Below are 22,550 nucleotides of genomic sequence, written 5' to 3'. Positions count from 1 at the left end.
GACAACACAGGATCCCTTAGAGGAGCCCAGCAGTTCCCATTCTTCCTTCATTCCATATCTATAAACTGGACAAGACTTTTCCTGACCCAGTTATCCAAAGGCCATAATATAAGAGCTTCTGAGTCATCAAAACTGACTAAGCTGGCCCATTTCAGTCCCAGCTTTTCTCATATTGGGCCTCTGTATCTAAATTTTATGTTTAACAAACTAGTGTATATTTCAGCTCAGTTCATCCATGCAAAAAATCATGAATCTTTCAATTAATGATGTTTTAATGTTATTTTCATATAAAACAGTTTCAGTTCAAGTATTTCAAACTTGGTTTCTTAATATTTCCCCCAGAAAGCCTAGAGACTTGGAAAAATACATTTAAGACAGAAGGATAGCTAACACTTACTGAGAGCCATGAGCTATGTATGCACTGTTCCAAGTGGTTTGCATGTATTCACTCATTTAAAAATCTTCTCAATACCCTGTAAGGTAGAATTAGTATTTTTGTTTTAGAGATTTTATTTATTTATGAGAGACACACAGAGAGAGAGGGAGAGGAAGAGACATAGGCAGAGGGAGAAACAGGCTCCATGCAGGGAGCCTGATGTGGGACTTGATCCTGGGACTCCAGGATCACGCCCTGGGCCAAAGGCAGGTGCTAAACCGCTGAGCCACCCAGGGATCCCCAGTAGAACTAGTATTATCTCCAATTTATGCACAAAGATAACTGAGGTGTAGAGAAGTTAAATAACTTACCCAAGATCACTGGCTAATAAGTAGCAGAGCTAGGATTTGAACCCAAGGTATCTGGCTCTGGAGTTAGATTTTCTGTTGTGACTGTGGCCTTATGAAACTATAATGTATTACCTGACACACAATTGAAAAGCCACTATTACCTAGCATTTGGCAACAGAAATCATTAAAACTTATTTTATTTACATTTGCATTTTATAAGTAGCTGATTAAACTGAAATGTGATAAAATGAGTTTGCAGCTCTAATCATCATTTATATACTCCAATATATTTAAATTAAAATTAATGTACTAATGTAGAACTATTCCCCTTTCTTAATTTATAGCAGTATATTCTCTTTCAAGGCATTATTTTTTAAAAAAACACTATGGAAATTAAATGGCTTAAAGGACATACAGAAAGAAAATAATTGTAAATAAATTAATTCAAATGTACATTTCAGAGAAAGATACTGAAGTTAATATGTGGTTTAAAAATCAATACAGCGTCCTTTTCGTTCCCAATCTCCATATCGGGTAGGTTCTGGGCCTCTGGGTCCACCTTTTTCTTTGGTAACAGGATTAATATCATCTGGAAATTCTAAAGAAAAACAGAAGATGCAGAAATAGTAGTCAGTAGAGAAAGGCATTATGGCCAATTTTGAAGACAGGGTTATAGTAGATGATACTGGCTACATTATTACTATGCAGTCTTAAATGAACTGTAAATATAGTTCTTTTCCTAAGTTTGAGAAATTATTTCAGGATACAAGATACAATTATCATATTCAATGAATTTTATTACCTACATTAAATACTTAAAATTCTTGGGTGTTCTCAGGCCTTGGTGTGGGGAGTAGCTGCATATATGCTGACGGATTAAAGGAGAAGGAAAGGAATTTAGGGAATACAGAGTACAAATCCATAGGATTTGAAAGGTTTTGAAACAGAATACTTTGGCTCAATGCCTCAGTCTTGTTCTCAGTAAAATGGGTATAACAATCATACCTGATTTAGTGTGTTGAGAATTAAACATTTCAACATGTTTAAATGTATGTAAAGAATCTAGCTCAGTGCCGGGTACAGAAAAATGCTCAATTAATTTTAGCAATGTGTACTGTTGCTCCTTATTATAGGGTTTTGGCTTCAGCAAATGTTTAGCTGATATTGCCATTTATGGACATAACAGCTGTTACTATCAACAGTGCGTTCATAACTGGACCATCTATCTGAGGTAGGCCCGCTTTTGAGCACTTTATTCATAGTAACTTGTTTTGTCCTTGTGATAATCCTATGGGACAGGAACAATTATTGTCTCCATTTTACAGATGAGGAAAATGAGGCACAAAGATGTTCAGAAAGGTGTTCCTGGTCACACAGCTACTATGTGGTAAAACTGAGTTTGAATTCAGACATTCTGGTTGCAGGCTTGTTCTCGGCCCATAAACTACTGCTCTGTATACAGGAAGAGCAGGAGAGGAAACGGCTATTAGAAAAAGAACCCCAATTCTTTTTTTTTTTTAAAGATTTATTTATTTATTCATTCAGAGAGAGCGAGAGAGAGGCAGAGACACAGGCAGAGGGAGAAGCAGGCTCCATGCAGGAAGCCCGATGCGGGACTCGATCCCGGGTCTCCAGGATCACACCCCGGGCTGCAGGCGGCGCTAAACCGCTGTGCCACCAGGGCTACCCAAGAAACCCAATTCTTAAACTGTGTCTCTTTAGAGAGCTAAATGAACATCACTAAAATCATGTAGTACCTCTCTAGGAAAAAGAAAATAGAGAATTACCTGGAAATTTTTCAAATATTTATCTATTTTTAAAATTCTTTCTCTACTGTGAATGAACTCTTCCCCATCTATCATTCTGTTTTCTGAAGAACTCCATTCTTGGACTACATCTGAAAGTCTCTAAGGGAAGCTCTGCTGTCTCCCATATTTCTGGGGCTCACTGAATCTCTTGGTCAGCTTGGGCTGCCATAACATACTACTACACTGAGTGGCTTCAACAATAGGAATTCACTTTTTTATAGTTCTGGAGGTTAGGAGTCTGAGATCAGGGTGCCAGCATGACTGGGTTCTGGTGATGACTCTCTTCCTGGCTTGTAGATAGCCCCTCCCCACTGTGTCTCACCAGGCAGGGAGAGAAAGAGAGCTATCTGTCTCTTACTGAGGGTACTAATTCCATCACGGGGCCCCACTTTCATTACCTCGTTTATACCTAATTATCTCTCAAAGGCTCCATCACCAAATAACACCACTTTGGGGGTTAGAGCTTCAAAAATGGATTTTAGGGAGACACAATTCATTCCACAGCACTAGGGAAGAAAGGGTTAAGATTATCCCTGTGCCTCACTGTACTTCCAGCTTCACCTTCTACCACCAAACCTCTATAGCCTTTCTTTCCTCTTTTGAATTCTACACCATTCACTTGCCCAATGCTTTTCTGCAGTCCAGTAATAAAGACTCTTCTATCTTCTTGGATAAGATCAATACTTGGTTCACAGCTTCACCTCTTCCCATTATCCCTCATATCAACACTCACATCAGTAACCTCACATACTATGGACACAGAAGCCCTTGGTCCTCTTTCCTCATGATCTTCAAGTCCACTTATGCCATCCATTTCTGTTACTTATCTCTTGACTACATTCCTTCTCCAAGTCCCACACTCTTAAGCTTCTCCTTTCTGTAGCCTTCTATGGAGGCTTTTCTCTCATGTTTCTTCAACCTAATTTTTACCCTCATCATGACCTACAGTTTTCTGAAACTTTATACTCTCACTAGTGCCACCCTGAGTCATGCTGAGTCGCATACTAGACTAATGTAGTTTTCTAACTCATCTGTTTTCTGACTCTCATGACTTCAGCCTAATCTGCATAGAAAGATGAATTAATCTTTCCAAACAGAATCCCTCTTCCACATTACATTAAGTGAAAGAAGCCAGACACAAAAGATTATGTACTGTATGATTTCATTTATATAAAATCCTAGGAAAGGCAAAATTAGAGTGACAGAGAACAGATTCGTGGTTGCCAGGGGGATGGGGAAATGAGACTAATCATAAAGAGGCACCAGAGGCTCCTTGTGGGGTGGAACTGTTGTATATGTTGTATTGGTTACATGACTATAAACATTGCTAAATTTTTTTTTTTTGCTAAAATTTTTCAAAATGTTTACTTAAAATGGGTGAATTTTATTTTATGCAGATTATACTATAGTAAAACTGAATAATCTCCATTCAAAAACATTCAGAGCTTTCCTCACTGTCCACTGCATAAAGCCCATATGCTATAACCTGGTACTTCAGCCTTCCAGATTTGAGCCATACCTTTCTGACCATACCTTTCTCTTTTTTGAAACATTTCCCCACCATTCCTTAACTACTAATGATTTTATTGTGCCTTTAAACCCCAGTTCAAATGTTATCTCTTTTCTTTATTTTTTTTTTAAAGATTTTATTTATTTATTCATGAGAGACACAGAAAGAAAGAGAGGCAGAGACACAGGCAGAGGAAGAAGCAGGCTCCATGCAGGGAGCCTGACGTGGGACTCAATCCTGGGTCTCCAGGATCAGGCCCTGGACTAATGGCAGTGCTAAACCGCTGAGCTACCCAGGCTGCCCCTCTACCTTTTTTTTTTTTTTTTTTTGAACTTTCTTTTGGCATATCTCTTACTCCAGTTACCACACAATGTCTTGTTCACAGTTATTTATGTATCTCATTTCCCTTATTCATCTTTGCATCAAACAGGGTGCTCAGTTGCAAATGATATCTTTTACCTTGATGAAGCCTACTTTATTATTAAGATAATAGTACTTAATAATGAAGTCTACTCTTTGCAAAGTGACAATCCATACATTTTTCTTAGAATGACATATGTATCAGAGGCAGGGAGGTAAGCCTAGAAGGAAGGAAACAGGGAAGAAGACAGACCAACAGAACGACAGATGCTTGAATTTGGGTTTTATTGGTAGGATGGATAAGAGATGTGTTTGACAAATGTTAAGAGGGTGGTATCAACAAGACTAGGATCCAGGACAGGGTAAGAAGCAGGAGTGAAGGACTATCCTGAGATTTCTGAATCTCTGCTTTTCAGCAGAAGTAGAAGAGCTTAAAATAGAGTTCAGAAAGAAATGGTTCAAGGAATAGGAGGAGAAACTGGACAAAGCATAACCAAAGCCACGACAGGAGATTTCCAGAAGTAGTGGTTACAATTTAACAATGCCAAAGCTTGTGGACAGTTCATATAAAATGAATATTGAAAAGCATTTGCTGGTTTGGTGATGTTTACTAGACCAGTTTCTAAGAGACGGTACGTTTGACATAAATTTCAGTGACTCAAAAGTTACAATGAATACCTAGCATTGTGTCAAATAGATGATTATCTTTTGAAATGCATTTTTGTTTTTTATTGTATTAAATATGTATAATATTTATCATTTTAACCATTTGTAAGTATACAATTCAGTGGCACTAACTATATTCTCAATGGTCTGTAACTATCACACTATCTATACCCACAAGTTTTTCATTATCTTCATTATAAACTCTGTACCCATTAAACAAAAACTTTTCCTTGATCCCCTCCTTCTAGACTTTGATAACCTCTATTCTACCTTGTATCTATGAATTTGCCTAGTTTAGGTACATAATTTAAGTGGAATCATGTATTAGTCCTCTGTGTCTAACTCATTTCACTAAGCATGTTTTCAAGGTCCATCCATATTGTAGCATAATCAGAATGTCATTCCTTTTTATTACTGAATAGTATTCCACACTCATTTTGTTTATCCATTTATCTATCAACGGATATCTGAATTGTTTCTTTTTGGCTACTGTGAATAAAGCTGCTATGAACATAGATATACAGATATCTATTTAAGTTCCTGCTTTCAATTCTTTTGAATATATACTTAGGAGTAGAATTGCTAGGTTCTATATCTGACTTTTTTTGAGAAACTGCCAAACTATTTCTCATAGTGGTTGCATCATTTTACATTCCCACCAGAAATACAGGATGGTTCCAATTTCTTCACATCGTTGCCATCACTTGTTTTCCAGTTTTTCTTAAATTGTAATATCCTAGTTGGTGTGGAGTATCTCACTGTAGTTTTGATTTTTTAAGGAGTGATGCTGAGCATCTTCTCAAGGGCTTGTTAGTCATTTGTATATCTTCTTTGGAGAAATGTATATTCAAGTCATTTGTCTATTTTTGAATTGAGTTATTTTTGTGGAGTTGTAGTTTTCTATATACTCTCAATATTAATTCTTTGTCAGATATATGATCTACAAATACTTTCCACCATTCCATACAGTATCTTTTCACTTTCTTGATAATATCATTTGATGTCCAAAATTTCTTAATTTTAATAATGTCCAGTTTATATACTTCTGTGTTCGCTGTCTATGCTTTTGGTGTCATAACCATAAAACTGCTATCAAAATCAATATCATGAAGATTTTCCCCAACATTTTCATCTAATAATTTTATAGTTTTCTCTCTTAACAAAAATAAATTTTTGACATATTTAATTTTCAAATATGATAAGGTAAAGGTCCAGTTTTATTCTTTTACGTGTGTATATCCAGTTTTCCCAGTGCTACGTATAGAAAAGACTGTCTTTTCCCCTCACTGAATGATCTTGGCAACCTTCTCAAAAGCCAATTGAGCATGTATGTGAGGGTTTACTTCTGGGATTGCTACTTTTGTGTATGACGTTTATTTTTTTTTAATTTTAATTCCAGTATACTTAACATATGGTGTTATATTAGTTTCAGGTGTACAATATCGTGATTCAGCACTTCTATACAACACCCAGTGCTCATCACAAGGAGTGTACTCTTTATTTTTTTTTTTAATTTTTATTTATTTATGATAGTCACACACAGAGAGAGAGAGAGAGGCAGAGAGAGACATAGGCAGAAGGAGAAGCAGGCTCCATGCACCGGGAGCCCGACGTGGGATTCGATCCCGGGTCTCCAGGATCGTGCCCTGGGCCAAAGGCAGGTGCTAAACCGCTGCGCCACCCAGGGATCCCTGTGTATGACGTTTAAATGAAAAATTTCCTCTTAGATTTTTGGGCTTGGCTAAAACTACTAAAGAAGACTTTTACCTTTAGATTATCTTTTTCAAAAGTCTCCATCATTTTGGATGACTGATTGATCTGATTATTAGACTGGTCTTAGTAAAGTACTATAAACTGAAAAATTTAACTGAATGAACAAAAAGAAAAGCTTTTATATTCTAAAGAGTTCAGACAGAGGTCCCTGTATCCTCTGTTTAAGTCTTCTTGTCCAGGATGCTTCACTGCATAGGTCGGTTAACTCTCAGGAGAATGGAAAAATTAGACAAGCAAGGCAACCCTGTCAAAGTTTCAAACTGGTATGTTAACATTTATGCTATCTAAAATGTTATTTTTTGAATAGCTAATACTTGCACATTTTCTACAATTCAAAGGTACAAGAGTATAGAATGAAAATAAAGTAACACTTTAAAAAACAGAGCCTTAAGACATGAGCCAAATTTTATATATACCAAATACAAAGCACTGTTTAGTGATAATTGCACCACCCTTAAAAAACCTTTTCTTTCTCCAAACTTCCCTTCTCTTTCTCCAACCACATGGCTATGGTGAGAACAACTGCCTCCACCTATGACCCATCCCACTGGCCACTCTGACTGATTTAGCTATAGACACCGGATCCAAGCTTGGCAAATGAACTTTCTTCTTCAGAAATTTGGAATTAGTCGTGTCTGGGTGGCTCAGTTGGTTGAGTGACCAACTCTTAGTTTTGGCTCAGGTTGTGGTCCTGAGATCTAGTCTTGCCTCAGGCTCCACACTCAGCAGGGAATCGGGTCAAGATTCTCTTCTTCCTCTCCTTCCCCCTCAACCCTCACTCTTTCTCAAATAAATAAATAAATATTAAAAAAAAAGAAATTTGGAGTTAGAATTAAACAACTATATTTTGTCTAGTTCTTCTATTGAACTGAATATCAGTTAGGAGCAGTTCTTTCTGCCCAGTGGATTTAGAACAGTCTGATGACAGAAAACAATGAAGAGAAAAAACCAGGGACAAGAGAAGGAAGAAGAATATCCTGGTTTTCATATAGTGCTTACTCCCCAGGTCCATCTTTTTCCAAGGTCCAGCAGCATCACTGCCCTGGGGTACCCCATCTGTGTACCTTGTAGTCCAATAACAACCTATATTGTTGTTACTTCTGTTTAAGTCTGCTCAAGTGGTTTTCAAGTTATTTGCATCAAAACAGGTCTCAATTCATAAACTGTGTCATGTGAATACTGGGGTATAATAAAACAGGGGCTTAGAAATTATTTTTTTAAACCTACACAGAGTAGTCAATATGGTAATTTATTCATTGTGAAATGTTTTATTACTGTTAAAAAAGAATTATAAATAATAACATGTTCCTTTCATTCTTTTTTCTCAATAACTAAAATACTCTGACGCTTCAAAAGTCAAGAGAAGCTTTATTATACAGGCATACTTCATTTCACTGTGCTTCACAGATACCGGATTTTTTACAAATTGTAGCATCCCTACCATAAGCAAGTCTACTGGTGCCATTTTTCCAAACAGTACTTGCTCACTTTGGGTTTCTGTGTCATATTTTGGTAATTCTCTCAATATTTCAAACTTTTTTATTATTATTATATTTGTTATGGTGCTCTGTGATCAGTGATCTTTGATATTACTATTGTAAGTTTTGGAGCATCAAGAAACATGCGCCATATAAAACAGTTAACTGATAAATGTTGCGTGTGCTCTGACTGTTCCACTTAACAGTCATTCTCTTGTCTATCCCTACTCCCTAGTAGGCCTCCCTACTCTCTGGGACAAAACAATACTGAAATTAGGCCAATTAATATCCCTATAATGGCCTTTAAGTGTTCAAGTGAAAGAAGAGTCACATCTCTTTCACTTTAAATCAAAAGCTAGACATGATTAAACTTAATGAGGAAGGCTTGCTGAAAGGCCAAGATAGGCCAAAAGCTAGGCCTCTTGCGACAACCAGTTAACCAAATTGTGCAAACAATGGAAAAGTTCCTGAAGGACATGAAAAGTGCCACTTCAGTGAACTCACAAATGATAAGAAAGCAAACAGCTGATATGGGAAAGACACCATCTCCACAACATCAAAGTACACAAGGTAAAGCAGCAGGTGCTGATCCAGAAGATCTAGCTGAGGTAAGTAATGAAATTGGCTACATTAAACAACAAGATTTTCAGTGTGGATGAAACAGCCTTCTATTGGAAAAAGACTTTCATAGCTGGGAGGAGAAGTCAATGCCTGGCTTCAAAGCTTCAAAGAACAGGCTGACTCTCCTAATAGGGGCTAATGTAGTTTGTGACTTTAAGTTGAAGCAAGTGTTCATTTACCATTCCACAAATCCTAGAGCATTTAAGAATTATGCTACATCTACCCTGTCTGTGCTCCATAAATAGAACAAAGCTTAGATGACAGCACATCTGTTCGCAACATGGTTTATGGAATATTTTAAGCCTGCTGATGTAACCTACTGGTCAGAAAAAAAGATTCCTTTCAAAATTGGACTGCTCATTGACAATGCACCTGGTCCCCCATGAGCTCTGATGGAGGCGTTCAATGAGATTAATGTTGTTCTCATGACTGCTAACACAACATCCATTGTGCAGCCCCTGGATCAAGGAGACATTCAACTTTCAAGTCTTATTATTTAAGAAATTGATTTCCTAAGGCTGTAGCTGCCATAGGTGGTGATTCTTCTGGTGGTTCTTGGCAAAGTGAACTGAAAACCTTCTGGAAAGGATTCACCATTTTGATGCCATGAAGAACATGTGTGATTCACGGGGAGGCCAAATTATCAACATTAAAAGGAGTTTGAAAGTAGTTGATTCTATCCCTCAAGGATAACTTTGAAAGGTTCAAGACTTCAGTGGAGGAAGTAAATGCAGATGTGGAAATGGCAAGAGAACTATAATAAGAAGTAGGGCTTGAAGATGTGACTGTATTGCTGTAATCTCTTGTTAAAAACTTAAACAGATGAGGAGTTCTTTTGAAGGATGAGCAAAGAGAGTGGTTTCTTGAGATGGAAACCATTCCTGTTGAAGATACAGTGAAGACTGTTCACATGACAACAAAGGGTATAGAATATTACATAAACTTAGTTCACAAAGAAGTGGCAGGGTTTGAGAGGATTGATCCCAATTTTGAAAGAAGTTCTACTTGGCTAAAATGCTATCAAATAGCATCTCATGAGAAATCTTTCATGAAAGGAATAAATCAATGTGGCGAACTTCACTGCTGTCCTATTTTAAGAAATTATTACATCAAGCATCACCCTGATCAGTCGGCAGCCACTAATATTGGGCAAGCCTCTCCACCAGAAAAACATTATAACTCACTGAAAGCTCAGATGATGGCTATTATTTTTAGTAATAAAGTATTTTTAAAGTAAGAGATATATATTGTTTTGTAAGACACAATGCTATTACACACTTATAGACCACAGTATAGTGTAAACATAACTTTTATAAATACTGGGAAGCCAAAAAAAATTATCTGAGTTGCTTTACTGCCATATTTGCTTTATTGCAGTGGTCTAGATCAAACCCAGAATATCTGTGAGGTATGTCCATACTCACTTGTCAGTGGTTCTTTCTCTAAATTAGAATCTTCTGGTGCATCAAAACGACCTTCTGGTAACTTTGGCTTCTTAAGAGATTGTTGAATAGGTTTGGATTTTTCTCCTTGAGAACTCATTTTCCTCACAGAATGACACAGAAGGGGTGATCCTGAAGAGTGGAGACAGTGAAAAATTAGGAGCTGTTCATTTATTCTGCTATAAAGGTAACAGTTTTATTTGTTTTTAGTTTATACACTCACATTTATCACAGTACAAAAAGTACAAAAGGGCATACAGTGAAATTTCTTCTATCTTCCAGACAAGCATTTCCCTTCCTCAGAAGCAATCCATATTATCAGTTTAAAAAGAAGAGCTTTAAAATAAATTAGCTAACCATTATCAAAATTGAAAGAACTGGGCAGCTTGGGTGGTTCAGTGGTTTAGCGTCGCCTTCAGCCCAGGGCATGATCCTAGAGACCCGGGATCGAATCCCATGCAGGCTCCCTGCATGGAACCTGCTTCTCCCTCTGCCTGTGTCTTTGCCTCTCTCTCTATGTCTCTCATGGATAAATAAATAAAATCTTTAAAAAAAAATTGAAAGAACTTATATGTAGGGACACCTGGGTGGCTCAATGTTTTAGGTCTGCCTTTGGCTCAGGGAGGATCCTGGAGTCCTGGGATTGAGTCCCACACTGGGCTTCCTGCATGGAGCCTGCTTCTCCCTCTGCCTATGTCTCTGCCTCTATCTCTCCATGTCTCTCATGAATAAATCAAATCTTTATAAGAAAAAAAAAAAAGAACTCATATGTAAAATACTGATTCCTGTGTGAAGCAATGCCCCAAATACCAGAAATGAGATGATTAAGTGTAACTACGTAGTACAAAGTTTTAATCACAATATTTACCATTTAAATCACAAGAGACTGTATTTAGTATTTGTATATTTGAATTCTAATCATGATTCTCTTTTCCTGCCAATTAAACATTTAGAAATGTATTTGGCATTTACAACATATAAATGAGGGATCCCTGGGTGGCGCAGCGGTTGGGCGCCTGCCTTTGGCCCAGGGCGCGATCCTGGAGACCCGGGATCGAATCCCACATCAGGCTCCCGGTGCATGGAGCCTGCTTCTCCCTCTGCCTGTGTCTCTGCCTCTCTCTCTTTCTCTCTGTATGACTATCATAAATAAATAAAATTTAAAAAAAAATTAAAAAAAAAAAACATATAAATGAGAAGAGAAAGCTAAACTTTCAGTGCTATGGAAGTTATCCAACCCTTGTTAAGATAATGTTCAAGAAGTACAAAGCCACCCTGAAAAAATGACCTCAGGGTTGGGTTTTCAACTTCCTAAAGGAATGCCTTTAGAGGCAGGGCTGGGGACCAGTTCCAGTTATACCACTGTGGTAAGTGGAATAATGACTTCCAAAGATGATCAGAACCTCATACACAGAACCTATGAAGAGATTAGGTTCCATGGTAAAGGAGAATTTAGGTAGCAGTTGGAACTGAGGTTGCCAATCAGATGACTGACCTTAGACTACAGCAATTACCCTGGGCTATCTGTGTGGGTCCCCTGCAATCATAAGAATCCTTAAAAGGGGAAGAAAACTGGAAGAGAGAACCAGAGGGATGGCAGCATGAGAGCCTTAATGGACATTATTGGCTTTGAAGATGGAGGAAACGAACTTCAACAGCCTCTAGAAGTTGGAAAAGGGAAGAAAGAGATTCTCTTGCTAGAGCCTCCAGAAGAACACACCCCTAATACCTGATTTCAGTCCAGAGACTTCTTACCCATTTCAGACTTCTTGTCTCCCAACTAAGTTTGTGATAATTGGTTACAGCAGCAGTAAGAAACAAATACAAATACTTATTAGTTGTTTGACCTCTGTCAAGTGACTTAGCCTTTCTACATCTGTTTCCTCAAATTAAGGTAACAGTACCTATCTTATGAGTTACTAAATAAAGAGATAATTCACACAAAGCTTTTAGCATTGTGATATTTTATCTAATATCATCATTATAGTATAACCTGGAAGCTCTTCGTAGCATTAGATATAATTAGAATTTTCTTTCATTACATGTATTTTATTCACATTCTAGCTATCACTACATCACCATACCCTCTGTTTTAAAAAAATATATATATAGGGGTGCCCGGCTGGCTCAGTTAATAGAGCACACAGCTGTTGATCTCAGGGTTGTGAGTTTGAACCCCATGTTGGGTGCAGAAATTACTTAAAAAATTATATATACACACACACACATATATATGCAGATATATATGCACAAAAATATCTGTACATAAATATCTCTTTTTATACATACACACCCTCCACAGCCAATTTGGAACTTACGTAAGAGTTGTTTGTAAGATTATATAAAGTTAACATCACATATAAACTGCATTAACAATATCCAAATAGTTTATCAGGCTGTTCATTTGCCTATCTACTGCATACAGTTTAGTGAGTAGAAAAATTATTGTTTGAATGACCAATTAGAATACAAACCAGCATTCTCCCACAGATACAAGAGCCCACAAAACACAAGGATTAAAAAAAAATAAATACACAACTGAATGTTTTAATAAAGCTATGACAATGATTTACAGAACTAATATAGTTTTTTCCATATACATACTCACTTGTATATGGAAAACATGTAATAATAACTTATAAGGCAGCATTTATTTTTATTTAAGAAATGGAAAATATAGAAATATGAGTTTCTGATTATATTAATATATTTCATCTAACAATCTGATCTTGGTTTATTGTGGTTGACTATTTAGAAAAATATTATACTGGAAATCTTGGTGAACATAAACCATGCTCAGTTGAAAGATATTTTCAGTTCAAATCATGGAATTTTTGTTAATTATCCACTTATCTGAAATATAAGACTCTTTAGAATGTGACATCAATATATCCCAATTCTGTCCATCATCTAATGTCTAACTATCTATCCATCAACAAATCTATTACACATTTATAAAGCATGAGTGGTTGTTTCTAAGTCATAATAATTCAGTAATAATATAGATATATAAAGGGGAATTTTAACAGTTACAAATTAAATTCTAAATGTGGACAGATTTTTCATCTATTCTGGCTAATGATCAGATTCTATATCTGGTTACTACGCAAGTCTGTCTTATTGTATGTACATCAAATAAGTCACTTTGAAGCCTAAAAATCAGCCAAGTATTTAACAGATACTAGTAGCCACCTGCTACTGTGTGCTTAATCTTGACTCAACACAATAAAATCAGCATTTTTTGTTTTAGGTTTGTTTGTGCAAATAAAATCTCTTAACTCAAAGCTTGAAATGGTATTCAGTATAAAAATTAATCTTGGTATGTTCCGAATCTAAGTATTTAGATACTATCTAAGTATTTAGATACTTGGTATGTACCAAATCTAAGTATTTAGATACCTAAGTGTTTACACAAATTCGTAAAAATGGCACAAAAAGGTCTTGCAATCTAAGGGCACTAGAATCACACACATGGGTTCAAAAGCAGCCACACCACTTAATAGCAATGTGATCCTAGGAAGGTTTCTATATCTCACTGAGCCTGTTTCCCCATTTGTAGAATGGGGATACTTGTACTTACCTTGCAAGCTGGTTCAGAGAAATGAAGTAATGTGTATGTCTCTACGTGCACACACTAAGTATAACAGTAACTTGAGCCTAACTGTGGGACACAGAAGTCAGTGTGCAAATGAGATTTTGGTAAAGCATGGGAACACAAGTGTACTGTGGGAAAACAGAGAGGAGTAGCAAAGTAGAAGTCTGAGAAACTAGTCTGTAGGTCTGGCCTTGAGGATTTCTGAAGGAACTTTACCTTAGAGGAAAAAGGTTACAAGAAACAGCTAAAAAGACTAGTTTTCTCAAAAGACTCACAGAGGCCTAAACAGAACTACTTCTGTAGACAGGTAATAGTGTGACAGAATGCAGAGCAGGAGAATTCCTCTCATGTCTGCACCATACCCGGTAAGACAGGGGACACTGTGCTCTTTGGCACTCACAACCTTCACAGCTTTGGAAACAATTCCGTGCACAGCAAGCAGGCAGAGGAGGTGGCAGTGAGGTACATACAAGTAGCCTGAAGGGCAGACATCAAGAAAAAAGGGTCTATATTGGGTCTTAAGGATTAGCAAAGAGGTGAAGGGGAGCCCCAGAGCACTCCTGTGGATTCTGCCTATCAAATAGGAGGTATGAAGCAAAAGTAATTATAGCTGACCCTTGAACAACACAGGTCTGGACTGCACAGGCCCGCTTATTCGTGGATTTTTTACAGAACAGTACTATAAATGTATTTTCTCTTCCTTATGATTTTCTTAATAACATTTTATTTTTTCTACCTTACTTTATTGTAAGAATACAATATATAATACATATAATAGGCAAAATATGTGTTAATCAACTTTTTATATTATCATAAGGCTTCCATTCAACAGTAGGCTATCAGTAGTTAAATTTTGGGGAAGTCAAAAGTTATATGTGGATTTTTTATGGCACAGGGGGTCAGTCCCAGACTCCCAGATTGTTAAAAAATTAGCCGTATATTAATGTTAGTACTACATTTTGGCCTTCACCAAACTGCTGACTATCTCAACTACAAGGGCAACAGCTGACAAAGCAACAATCATTCTTTGAGAAACAAGAAAATCACCACCATAAAGCCCATGTCTTCTTCTTCAAGGGGTGGTTTGGCCTTATCCAAAGCCTATTTAGAACTGGGTTTACAAGTACATTACAAGCAAGAAGATGATCTTCTGAAATAATAATAAAAGCAAAGGAAAAAAGACTAAATTACCATTATATTAGAACGACAAATAACTTTTCAGAACTTCTGTTTCTGGTAATTTGATAAATTATAGATGTCTAAAACCCATAGCCATAAAACATCTAAAAAGGCTAAAACACAAAAATTTCTTAATCGGACAAAGAATCTTTTAGAAAGTATATAATGATAAACTAACAAAGCCATTCAGTGAGAGAACCACTGAACCACTTAAACCACTACATATCCTGTGTCCTTCTCACCTAGAGCTGGGATACAGAGCTTTCAGGACAGTAGGGAGAGGAGTCTTCTGAGCCTGAACAAAACAAAAAGCCTATTAGAGGCTTAGCACTCAGAAGAGAAATTGAGCCTGAAGATTTACTTATTTATTTTTAAAGATTCTATTTATTTTTTCATGAGAGAGAGAGAGAGAGAGAGAGAGAGAGAGAAGAGGCAGAGACAAAGGCAGAGGGAGAAGCAGGCACCATGCAGGGAGCCTGACGTGGGACTCCATCCAGCGTCTCCAGGATCACACCCTGGGCTGAAGGCAGTGCTAAACTGCTGAGCCAACCAGGCTGCCCAAGCCTTAAGATTTTAATGTGCATATAAAACACCTGGAGCATATAAAAAATCTTGTTAAAATGAAGATTCTGAGTAGGTCTGAGTGAGACTTGAGATAGTGCATTTTAATAATGTCCAGGTGATGTTCATGCTGCTGGTCAAAAGAGCAGGGAGCTAGAAGCAAATTTCCAATAAATGAAGAGAACAGTTAAGGAAGGACAAGTATCCATCTCAACCTTGGTTCTGAGTGGAAATGAAACAAAAGAAGCCCTTCTACAGATTTTGAAACTACTGGCTGACTACACCTATCTATGCCTGATTATACACTATTTGCATGGTCCAAAAACGCCCAAGGGGAGCATCTTACATAAAGTGGACCCACATCTATAGTTGAAGTGCTCCAGACACATGATAAGAGCAGAAGCAAATCCTCTGTGGAGAAATACCCTCTCAAACCATGTCTCATTAAAGTCTCAAGAGAGAATCCCAGTAAAACAAGAGTTAGTAAAATCAACAAATAAGACCAGACCATAAAGATTTGACATACTGAAATCAGAAGATAACTATTTAATGTGTTCAAGGCAAAAAGTCAAAAAGGAGAAATGTATGAAAAGCCAACTTAAAACACAAATTTAGAAATACAACAATTTAAATGTAAAGCTCAATAAAAGGCCTAATAGCAGAACAGATACAGTTGAGAAGAGAATTTGTGATCTAGAATTAAGTTCTTCAGAAATTATGCAAGAAAAAGCACAAAGATGAAAATAACCAAAAATAAGTTTAAACCTGTGGAGGATAAAATGAGAAGGTCTAACAATTGTCTGTTTAATCATGATTCCACAAGGAGATAGTGGAAAGACCACAAGAAGTACCACGGACAGGAATCATCAGATGTAGGAAGCATAAAGAAATGCCGAATTAAAGGGAAAAAAATGCATCTAGACACAAGGTAAAATGGATAGCCCCAACAAGGAAGCCAGATCAAAGGAAGATCTAAGAAGAAGCCAGATAAAAGATTACTAATAAAGGAACAAAAACTGAACAGACAGGTAACTTCCCCAGAGCCATAAAAGAAGCCAGAAGATAGAGCTATGAGAAAACGATATACCCATTAAAACCACCTTTCAAAAACAAAAAGTCAAAGAAACCAGATTTCAGATTAAAAATAAGACACATATCAAAAAGAACACTAAGAGACCATCACAAAAGACTGCCATGAAAGGAACTGCTAAGCAATTTACTTTAAGAAAATGATCCTAAAGTGAAGTGTGTGATAAGAATAGAGAGAAAATGGAAGTTTTATTCAATGTATAAAATTGTAATAAAAACTATGATGTGGGTTTATCAAAACCACAATCCCATCTCAACATATACACACCCAAAACGCTGAACAACAAAGGTAGAGGGTAAGTGAATTCAAAGCATTTTTATACCTTGTACTGTTTAGGAGAAGGTGTTAACTTTAGATTTCCTTAAGTATGCATTTAGATTTCAAAGGTAACCAATAAAAGATAATGTATATCTTCCAAACCAGCAGAGAAAAAATAATGGGAGAAGAAAATATTTAATTCAAACCAAGTATGACAAATAGAAGGTATAAAAAGATGGTAGAAATAAAGCCAATTATATCAATAATTATGATTATAAATGAAGTGAATTCTCCAGTTAAATAGGTATAGATTGTCAGACTCCAAAAAACAAAACAAAACCCAGCCACATGTTGTTCATATAAGAAGCACATGTTTAAAAAAAAAATGACCAGTGTTAGAAACTGAAGATTTGGGGATCCCTGGGTGGCGCAGTGGTTTGGCGCTTGCCTTTGGCCCAGGGCGCGATCCTGGAGACCCGGGATCGAATCCCACATCGGGCTCCTGGTGCATGGAGCCTGCTTCTTCCTCTGCCTGTGTCTCTGCCTCTCTCTCTCTCTCTCTCTGTGACTATCATAAATAAATAAAAATTAAAAAAAAAAAAAAAAAAAGAAACTGAAGATTTGTGTCCCCCACACCACCCTCATTCATATGTTGAAATTCTAACCCCTAATGTGATTGTTGTGCCCAAGACTGCAAATCCAAGAAACCACCGAGGAGCCGACACCGATGCAAACACATGAGGGTTTATTTACAAGCTCAAGCCTGGGTCCAAGTTCACCCGACACAGCTGAGCAGAGGCTTCAACCCCTAGACTAAGAGGCTTAACAACTTTATAGGGGCCAGTAGCCAATGGGATAGCAGAAAGTTGCACAGTCATGCTGGTCCGGACACTAGCAGGTGGCCGATTGAGTTACATTTTACCCTAAAGAATCCATTTGAATTGGCCTATCCCTGAGCCGATTTCCGATTAGGGTGTGCCCTGGTCTTGACTAGGGCGGGGCAGTGCCCTAAGCAGGTCGGCACAAGGCGGGTGCAGCACAAAATAGTCAGTCCTGCTCTGCTTGTCCAGGGGTAGGGGATTTTTGTTAAATTTCCTGGGTCCCACAGTGATATTAGGTGGTGGGGCTTTGAGATAATTAGGTGATGAGGGTGGAACCCTCACGAATGGGATTAGTACCCTTTTAAGAAGAGATATGAAAGCTTGCTGTGGCTTTCTGCTCTCTGCCACAGGAGTAGACAACGAGAGAGTAGCCATCTGGAAACCGGGGAGCAGGCTCTCACCAGAGACCAGATGTCCTGGCATCTTGATCTTAAACTTTCCAGCCTCCAGAACTGTGAAAAATGAATGTTTGGAGTGGAAGCCACCTACTCCATGGCAATTTGTTGTTACAGTCCAAACTAAGCCATGTGAGATGTACTCTTTCCACGTTTTTAGTTTTGTCTTAAAGAGATAGACACACAGAAAATGGAAGGAAAAGAACCACAGTTAGAGAAGAAAATGGTAACATAAATAAAAGACATACAAGTGAGAGAATCAACAAAAGCAAGAGTTGGTTCCCTTAAAAGATTAAAACTGTGAAGTCTTTGGTTAGTCTAGTAAGAAAAAAAAAAGAGCACACAAAATAAATAATATGAAGAGATTACATAATTATATATGAGAGCAGATATCTTTTAAAAAGGAACTTTATGCCTCTAAAATGAAAGTGTATAAAATAAACAGATTTCTAGAAAAATGTATTAAAGCTGACTGAAGAGAAAAGCTGATAAACAACGCAACAACCATTAAAGAAATTAAACCAGTAATTTAAAATCTTCCCTCAAAGAGCAGATGGTTTTGTAGTTAAGTTATACCAAATACTCAAAGAATGAATAATTTGTTTAAACAAAATATGACAAAGAGAAAAGGGTAGTAAGACTCTTGAATTCGCTATATGAGGCTAGAATAACTTAACCTTTGAAAGCAGAAAAGGAAATTCCAAAAGAGGAAAATTACAGGCCAATTTCAAAACAAAATATTAGCATATCAATTTCAACATCATATTAAAAATATAATCATGACCAATTTGAGTATTTTCTAGGAATGCCAGATTGATTTAGCATTAGTAAAATCTACAATTCACCAACTCACCAGATTTAAAGGAAAAAATGATGTAATCACCCTGAGAAGATGAAAAAAAATGAATTCAGTAAATTTCAAGATTTATTCAGTCTTAAAAACCAGACAAATACATAAACAACAGTAAAAAACCCTTCTAGACATAGCATGGGGCTTCGTTAACCTGATAAAGGCACATCCATAGCTAATATGACACTTGAAATATGGATGCATTCCCTTTACAATTACAGACAAGATGACCACTCCTCGACAACATGCTACTGGAAATCTGAGTAAGACAGAAAAACAAAAGAAAAAGACAAATATTAGGAAGTGAGAAACTAGATTTTCATTACTTGCCATTAATATGAGTGCCTACCTAGCAAAATACCTTCTCCCTCCTAGCTACAAATAAATTGTTTACATTAATAAACTAATTTAGATAGGTTACAGGATACAAAAGGAATAAATAATTATGTTCTATACATAAGCAGCAATCACAAAATGATAATTTAAAAAAATACTGAGCAGGGTTAGTCAAATCCCAACAGGAACTTTTTTTTTAAGAATTGTTTTTAAAGATTTTGTTTATTTGACAGAGAGAAAGAGCACACAAGCAGGGCCCAGAGCAGGCAGAGGCAAAGGAAAACGGATGCTTAACTGACTGAGCCACCAGGTGCCCCACCCTCCCTTTTAAGAATTTGATATGGAAAGCAGATACCTAAGAATAGCCAAGGCACTCTAAAAAACAGAATGAGAAGATTTACCCTAGTAGATATCAAGATTTATTACAAAGGTATGGTTATTAAGACAGGTGATACCAGCACAGGAATAGACAGATCAACAGAACTGAAAAGGGAGCCAAGAAATAAACCCATGCCTATATGTTTATGTAAACTTGACTGAAGACAGTTAGCATCATATCAATGAAGGAAAGGCCCAATATATGGACCTGGGACAACAGATTATTGACATGGAAAATAAATGAAATTGGTTTCCTGCCTCACACCATACACAATAATCAATCCTGGGGCAGCCCGGGTGGCTCAGGGGTTTAGCTCCGCCTTCAGTCCAGGGCACAATCCAGGAGACACGGGATCAAGTTCCAGGTTACGCTCCCTGCATGGAGCCTGCATGGAGCCTCTGCCTGTGTCTCTGCCTCTCTCTCTCTCTCTCTCTCTCTGTGTGTCTCTCATGAATAAATAAATAAAATCTTAAAAAAAAAAATCAATCCTGGTAGAATAAAGGCTTAAATACAAAAAGCAAAACTACAGACCTTTGAAAAGAAAACAGAGGAGAATAACTGACTTCAGGGTAGGAAAGGCTTTCTTAGACAAGATCACAAAACACTGACAATAAACAAAAGGATCAATACAAAATTACAACGATATTATGGTTACCTATTTGCCAAAAGACACCTTTCTTTAAGAAAAAAAAGACACCTTTCTTTTGAAGCTGTGTGACTGTACATGCAGAGCCATTATTTTATTCTGCTGTTGTATATGATTTTCTTTAAAAAAAAAAAAAAACCACTATGGAGTGACAAGAACAGCCCCAAATCGGAATATCTGCCGCTTATATAACTAAAAAAGGTTTAGTATTGAAATATATGTAAAGAATATAAATAAGAAAGACAAACAATCCATTAAGAAAATGAAGAGATTTCATCAAAAAAGCGAATAAATATTTGAAAAGATGTCTGACTTCTCTAATCAGAGAAGTTAGAAAAGTAATTTAGCCAGGATAGTGGATACAAAATCCAGAAGCAAAATCATAATGACATACCATTTCAATACCCTATTCAATCAAAAATTAAACTTCCTGATGATTATCAAATATTGACAAGTATGCGGAGCAAGAACTGATGTTTCTGCTGGTAGGAGTGTAATTGCCAGTAGGGATGGAAATGCCTTTACAACTTGGCATCATATTAGAAAACTGAAAAGGCCTATACCATATATTCCAGGAATTCCATTCCTTGTATTAGACCACCCATAACAAGAATGTGTAGCAGCCAATCCTCGGGTTTCCAGAATTGCCCAGATGTCCACTGAGAAGAACGGAAAAACCGTACGATATTGTCTCACAACTGAATGATTAACCACAGTCTCACACATCAATATGGATGAAGCTCAAAATACAGCTGTTAGTTGAAAAAAAGCAAGTAAAATAAGTACAAATGGTAGGAAGCTATTACTATAAAGACCCACTGCCTGAGGAAGATGCATCCTGGGAGCTTCTTGGTAACAGAAATATTCTATTTCTTAAATTGGAAAATGGGTTCGTATGCTTTGCTTCATAACTTACACGCGTCGTAAGTTTTTGGTATCAAATACTCCATTCTTAAGTTTTTAACACAAGTGAGAAAGGGATAGTGAATGAACACACAACGAAATTTACAGTTACTACCGTGGAGTTTGGATAAGGCGGGGCTTTCCCTTTATTATTCATTCCTGGACCATTTAAAATGTTTACAATTAACAAGTAGTATGTCTGGGGAGAAATGTTTACCGAAAACAAACTGCATAGAGACCTGGGGCCTATTACTACGCAGGGTAGTTAATTCTGTTTTTCCACTTCCACAATTTCTCCAGGATGTCCTCAATTAAAACTACGCTAAGGATCTTCTCTGGGTTAAATCTAAAACACTGAGAAAACTTTCCAACAAAAATGCCGGTTTTTACTGAAAGCATGCATTCTTTCTTTGTATTAACAATTCTTGGCTTGATCTAACTTTATTATACTAATTTGCAACGCTGACCCACCTCTGCACTTTTCCAATTTATTTAGACCGTAAACTACCACAAATCCTTTTTGGTGTAAATTAAATAAGTAAATGAACGACACTTGTTCCAAAGGGCCCTCTTTCCCATTTTTTTCCACGGGCGCCAAAGCCTAGTGAGCCCTGAGAGCTCCCCAGGAAACAAGCCCTTCCTGCGCGGGGACCGGAAGGAAGCAGGTCCGCAGGCGGGGAGGGCCCGGGCGGTCTTCTAGCCCTAGTCCGACCCCTGAGATCCGGGGTGCTGAAGGGACCTGCCGGCACCAAGAGCTGGACGGCCGAGCCGTAAGAAGAGAAGCTCTGCAGCACCCGGTGCCTTCAGACGCCCGGGACACGCGCTGCTTGCGCCGAGGGAGGACTTTCTCGCGGCGCCGGGCCTTCGCGACCCTGCCCCGCGACCTCGGCCCCGGGACCTGGCGCCTTACTTGCCGCTCTCCACGCGGTGGCCGGGACGCAGCCAAGCAACCGAGCCAGCCTCGATACAGTCATGGCGCCAATTCCCACACAGTCCTGGGGGCGCAGCAGGGAAAGGGAACCAGCAGCGCCGACCCGGGCCCACCCCGCAGGAGGGGCGGAGCTCTCGCGAGGCGGGGCCTGCGTCTGATTGG

The 22,550-nt window shown here is 37.7% G+C and overlaps 1 protein-coding gene across 1 annotated transcript; it reads right to left on the bottom strand.

The window, feature by feature from the left end:
* Window positions 1–254: 254 nt before the first annotated feature.
* Window positions 255–22,550, bottom strand: SDHAF4 (succinate dehydrogenase complex assembly factor 4). Its single transcript, XM_025991139.2, has 3 exons — window positions 22,368–22,550; window positions 10,367–10,516; window positions 255–1,324 (listed from the first exon to the last, which is right to left on the bottom strand). Exons 1-3 carry the CDS (start codon window positions 22,429–22,431, stop codon window positions 1,215–1,217), a joined length of 324 nt encoding a protein of 107 aa, XP_025846924.1. The 5' UTR covers window positions 22,432–22,550; the 3' UTR covers window positions 255–1,214.

This window comes from Vulpes vulpes, chromosome 1, assembly GCF_048418805.1.
Source record: "Vulpes vulpes isolate BD-2025 chromosome 1, VulVul3, whole genome shotgun sequence".
Classification (NCBI taxonomy): domain Eukaryota; kingdom Metazoa; phylum Chordata; class Mammalia; order Carnivora; family Canidae; genus Vulpes; species Vulpes vulpes.
Note: the sequence above shows the minus strand (reverse complement) of the source record. Positions and strands in the feature narration are given on the sequence as shown.